The 1,491-nt window shown below is 26.7% G+C and overlaps 1 protein-coding gene across 1 annotated transcript in view; it reads left to right on the forward strand.

The window, feature by feature from the left end:
* The window catches only part of MAP9 (microtubule-associated protein 9), a 36,118-nt gene that overhangs the window by 18,913 nt on the left and 15,714 nt on the right, over positions 1 to 1,491 (forward strand). The window contains exons 8-9 of the mRNA XM_008581042.1: positions 31 to 199; positions 938 to 1,027. Of these exons, the coding sequence (XP_008579264.1) occupies positions 31 to 199; positions 938 to 1,027 (259 nt within the window). The remainder of the gene's footprint in view (positions 1 to 30; positions 200 to 937; positions 1,028 to 1,491) is intronic.

Below are 1,491 nucleotides of genomic sequence, written 5' to 3' on the forward strand. Positions count from 1 at the left end.
GTTTATCTTGATTCATTTGGATCTTTTCAGATTAATGACCTCTGAGTTTTTAAAGAAATCTAGTTCTATAAGAAGAACTCCATCGACAACTACCTCTTCTCACTATTTAGGGACTTTGAAAGTCTTGGACCAAAAGCCTTCACAGAAGCAGAGCGTAGAACCTGATAAAGCAGATAACATAAGGGCAGCTGTTTATCAGGTAAAAAGCAAAATATTTTAAAAAGAATTAATCATTTCCGTAAGAAAGAATAAAATGGCCCTGTCAGAAATGATGATTTAATACTTAATTTTATTGGCAAAGATGTTCCTTTATAATACATGAATAATCCAAAGCTATTTTACTAAATTATTTTCATTCACACTTTGCTTAACTGATCATAGTTGTTTTTTTAAAAAAGAGAATATGCCATTACAATTTACAGAAACATACCAAAAAGCAAAAGCCAAAATGTTGTAAGGTCTATTTATGTTTTTAATGCTTTTTTCTCCTTAAATTTTATATAACTATGAACAAAAAGAGTTTTTAATTATTTTTTTTTTTCCTGAGACTTTGTTAGGATTACACAGAAAAAGATTTTACTAATTTTTTCACATCTTTAAAAAAGTTTTTTTTGTCTTGTTTGTTATACAGAATAGTACACTTTAGAAACTTTTACATACGAATTTCAGAGAAAAATGTTGATATATTTATCAATTGTATTCAGTCCTTGAAGTCTATTGTTAATACTAAGAAGAATAACATACAGATACTTTTCTTAATTAGTATTATCTTTATATATTATAATACTATCTGAAAGAGAAAAAGATACAACTTTATATAAAACTTATAAATTTTGCTTTTCTTTTTAAAGTTTTAATCAAATATCTCAGAAATAGATAAAAATTCTAATTCATTTGTCAAATTTAAATATTATATAGCCTCTTTTTGTATTTACAGGAGTGGTTAGAAAAGAAAAATGCATACTTACATGAAATGCACAGAATAAAAAGGATTGAAAGTGAAAACTTAAGGATCCAAAATGAACAGGTATTGTGAAATATAGAAGTCAAAAACGTTCTGGATTTTTATATAAGAAATATCTCTGGATGTTTAACATTTCAAATTCAATTGTTTTTTAAATGGAGAAATAGCTCGTTTATGAAAGGATTGACTTCTGGCTGGCTGGTTAGCTCAGTTGGTTAGAGCATGGCCTCTAACATCACAAGTCAAGGGTTCGGTTCCCCATAGTGTCCAGCTGACAAATTTGTAATTTATACATTTTTACTTTGATATAAATATAACCATTTTACATGAAAACAGACACACAGAGATTTGTATTTTTCATTTTATTTTTTATATTTGCAGCTTTGGAATGACTGATGATGAACTTTTTAAAATAAAAACAGTGGAGGAGGAAAAGGTTTGGACTAGACAGAATACTGAGTTCATTTTTATTTATTTATTTATTTAGGTTGACTTTATTTTATTTTTTATTTTATTTTTTATCTTAA

Source organism: Galeopterus variegatus, unplaced genomic scaffold, assembly GCF_000696425.1.
Source record: "Galeopterus variegatus unplaced genomic scaffold, G_variegatus-3.0.2 Scaffold2239, whole genome shotgun sequence".
NCBI classification, from domain to species: Eukaryota; Metazoa; Chordata; class Mammalia; order Dermoptera; family Cynocephalidae; genus Galeopterus; species Galeopterus variegatus.